The 3,412-nt window shown below is 29.4% G+C and overlaps 1 protein-coding gene across 1 annotated transcript; it reads left to right on the top strand.

Moving 5' to 3' along the window:
• Positions 1 to 381: 381 nt before the first annotated feature.
• On the top strand, positions 382 to 2,925 carry LOC109341916 (ABC transporter B family member 15-like). Its single transcript, XM_019579889.1, has 4 exons — positions 382 to 743; positions 961 to 1,015; positions 1,692 to 1,870; positions 2,393 to 2,925. The coding sequence occupies exons 1-4, from the start codon at positions 495 to 497 to the stop codon at positions 2,852 to 2,854; spliced, it is 945 nt and encodes a 314-aa protein (XP_019435434.1). The 5' UTR covers positions 382 to 494; the 3' UTR covers positions 2,855 to 2,925.
• Positions 2,926 to 3,412: the final 487 nt, after the last annotated feature.

The raw sequence follows: 3,412 nt of genomic DNA, 5'->3' as shown, positions 1-3,412 counted from the left end.
ATCAACTTATGCATCATTATGTTTCTAATAATCTATAGAACTACCAATATCGTCATTAGTGACGCTTTTTCATATACATTATGATTATGTATTAAGATAATAAAGTCAAACATGAGTGATGTTCCCCTTATATATAGTATATATGATTCTCTATTCCACCCTCATTACTCATTACTATACTCCTCTCTACATATACTAGTTTCGGAATCAAATAACTTTTATCCTTATTTTGGAAAAGAATCATATTCGAAAATCGAGAGATAAATTATTGATTTTGTTCACATCATACTATTTTTCTCTTGTTTTATATCTTCTTCGATCTCTACATCGAAGATGATCCTGACCCCCTTTTTCCTATAAATCAACAATAACTTTGCATCATTTTCAACATTAGTTGTAATAATAAGGCCACCAAGCTGATTTTCTAAGCAAGAAAGCCACTTCTAGTGGCTGCAAAATCTCACTGTTTTTGTTGTTTCTGATAAGGAAAAATAATGGGTAGTGGTGAAGATATTCAGAAAAGTAATAGCATGGTTAGAAAGAAGAAGAAAAATGGTTCTATTAGGTCAATTTTCACACATGCTGATAGCCAAGACTGGTTTCTAATGGCTTTGGGTTTCATTGGTACTATTGGTGATGGTTTCTCTATCCCTTTGGTGTTACTTATCACTAGCAAGATGATGAATGATAGTGGTGGTTTCTCTATCAACATAGGAAGTGATTTCATCAATAAAATGAATCAGGTTTTTCCCTTTATTTATCATTGGCTCAATACTTTTACACTAATATATTTCACATATGTTTTATAACCATTAATTTATTCATAAAACTTTTGTTGTGGAAAATATAAAAGTCTTGTGATCAATGATTATATAGTAAATATAAAAAGTAGTGTTGATAGAGAACTACAATTGTCATAAGGTTTTGAACTTTAATTTGCTTTATTAATTTGTGATGCAGAATGCAGTGGATTTGTTATACTTGGCTCTTGGATCTTTTATTGCTTGCTTCTTAGGTATGTTTCAGTCTTTGACAGTATAGTGTTATTTGAACAATTTCTTTAACAATTTGCTATATATAAATCAAAATAAGTGATCACAATTTTATGTGAGTTTTGCCAAGACCATTTTTCATTCCTATTTTGTAATTATTGATAAAGAAATTTCTAATATTTTACAAAACAAAATTTTTTTTATCAATGTGATAGTGTAACATATATGCTTATAAACAGTATACATCTGTAAACAAACTCTTAATAAGTGCATACATTTTTTTCCCTAAGGTAAGTGTAATAACATTTTTATACTAGTTTTGCCAGCATCATTTTTTACCTATTTTGTAATAATAAATCAACAGACTTTTAATACTTTCCAAAACAAACAAAAAAGTATTTTTACCAATGTCATAAAGTAAGAATGAAAAGTGCTGTGATAAATTTTTTGATAAGATGAACCTTTTCATATTTGTTCAAAACTTTAAATATCTTTTAGACTAAAGATTTATGCACGGATACTACATGATTCAATTGAATTACTTTTTTGAAAAGTTAATAATAATTAAACATTAATGGTGGACGATGCAATACACTATCAGCGTATACATCTTTTCTGCTTAGAACATCTTGATTTTCATTTGGGTCATAGAAAAGTGTTAAACATGATTCTGGTGCCATTACATTTGTGGAATTTCAGAGGGTTATTGTTGGACGAGAACAGGTGAAAGACAAGCTGCAAGAATGAGAGTTAGGTATTTAAAAGCTGTTCTTAGACAAGAAGTTGCATACTTTGATTTACATGTCACAAGCACTTCTGAAGTAATCACTAGTGTCTCTAATGACACCCTAGTAATTCAAGATTGTCTTGCTGAAAAGGTATCACTAAAAATTCACAACTTTCTTTTTCTTGTTTGAGCTATTATAAGTTATTATGAAACTTCAATTCTCCACAGAAACACTATATATGGAAATATATTCTTCAAAAATATAAAAGTTTCAATTTTGTCCTAAAGGGTCTTAAATATCTATCAAATTAGTATGAGGACAATGTTTGAGAATTAAAGGGTCTTAAAAAGTTTCAAATTTGTCCTAAAGGGCCTTAAATATCTCTATCAAATTAATAAGAGGACAATATTTGAGAATTAAAGGGTCTTAGAAAGTTTCAATTTTTGTCCTAAAGGGTCTTAAATATCTATCAATTTTGTCCTAAAGTTTCAACTTTGACTAATATTTGATAATTAAATTGACACTTTTCATTCTCTAGGAATCAAATGTGTCACTGTTTTTTTCTTCTAGGAATGAATTTGATATTTTTTCCTTCTATAAATTACTCACTTTAATTTCTTATCATTATTACAAATGTGACATTAATTATTTCTTCCAATTTGAAAACTACAGGCACCAAATTTCTTGACAAACATTGCAATGTTTGGTGGAAGCTACATAATAGCATTTGCATTATTATGGAGATTGGCTATAGTGGGGTTCCCATTTATTATTCTTCTTATTATCCCAGGCTTAATTTATGGAAGAACATTAATGGGTTTAACTAGGAAGATAAGAGAAGAATATAATAAAGCTGGTACAATAGCAGAACAAGCAATATCATCCATTAGAACAGTGTATTCTTTTGTTGGTGAAAACAAGAGTATAGTTGCATTCTCTGATTCTCTAAAAGGGTCAGTTAAATTGGGACTTAAACAAGGTTTAGCTAAAGGGTTAGCCATTGGAAGCAATGGTGTTGTGTTTGCTATTTGGTCCTTCATGTCATGGTATGGTAGTAGAATGGTTATGTATCATGGTTCTAAAGGTGGCACTGTTTTTGCTGTTGGATCATCTATAGCTGTTGGAGGATTGTAAGTAACTAAGTATACTCCTACTCTTTATCATTTTCAATCCATAAACTTTCATATCATCATGTTTTTTAATTATATTTAGTGAGTAGATCGAAACCATTGAATTTCCTTAGAATTGATGGCTAAGATAAAGAATAAGTTTAAACTTACTAGTAAGTGGATCCTCCCCTTCCATTTAATATTACCTTTATGTATAATATTGATTCACCTTTTAAGTTTTATGGCATTATTATACTTCTTTTTCTAAAGGGTAATGGTTGAAACTACATTCACCTAACCTAAGAGCATGGATAGGTGAATGAATATCATCCCTACTTGGTTGATATCCCTAACTATGTCCTACTCGATAATATCGAGATAGTGACATATAATTTAAAATTTACATTTGATAGGTCGAAGGAGCAACTAGATTAACTGAGAAATTTTAAATGATATGACACTATAAGGTTAGGAACATTAATATAGAATAAATGTCTTTCAGAATGGGAATCATTGATTTTGGTCCCTAACTCTTTAGTAGGTCATGTAAAATCAACTAATTATATATATATATATATATATA

This window comes from Lupinus angustifolius, unplaced genomic scaffold (genome assembly GCF_001865875.1).
Source record: "Lupinus angustifolius cultivar Tanjil unplaced genomic scaffold, LupAngTanjil_v1.0 Scaffold_892, whole genome shotgun sequence".
NCBI classification, from domain to species: Eukaryota; Viridiplantae; Streptophyta; class Magnoliopsida; order Fabales; family Fabaceae; genus Lupinus; species Lupinus angustifolius.
The sequence above is the reverse complement of the archived record's forward strand: the minus strand, read 5'-3'. Positions and strand labels throughout refer to the sequence as shown.

Bases quoted from the DNA above. Each gene is read 5' to 3' on its own strand.
- LOC109341916 (XM_019579889.1), top strand. From the start codon at position 495: ATGGGTAGTGGTGAAGATATTCAGAAAAGTAATAGCATGGTTAGAAAG. The intron at 1,016-1,691 runs GTATGTTTCAGT...GTGGAATTTCAG, and splicing joins TTTTATTGCTTGCTTCTTAG to AGGGTTATTGTTGGACGAGA. The intron at 1,871-2,392 runs GTATCACTAAAA...TGAAAACTACAG, and splicing joins AAGATTGTCTTGCTGAAAAG to GCACCAAATTTCTTGACAAA.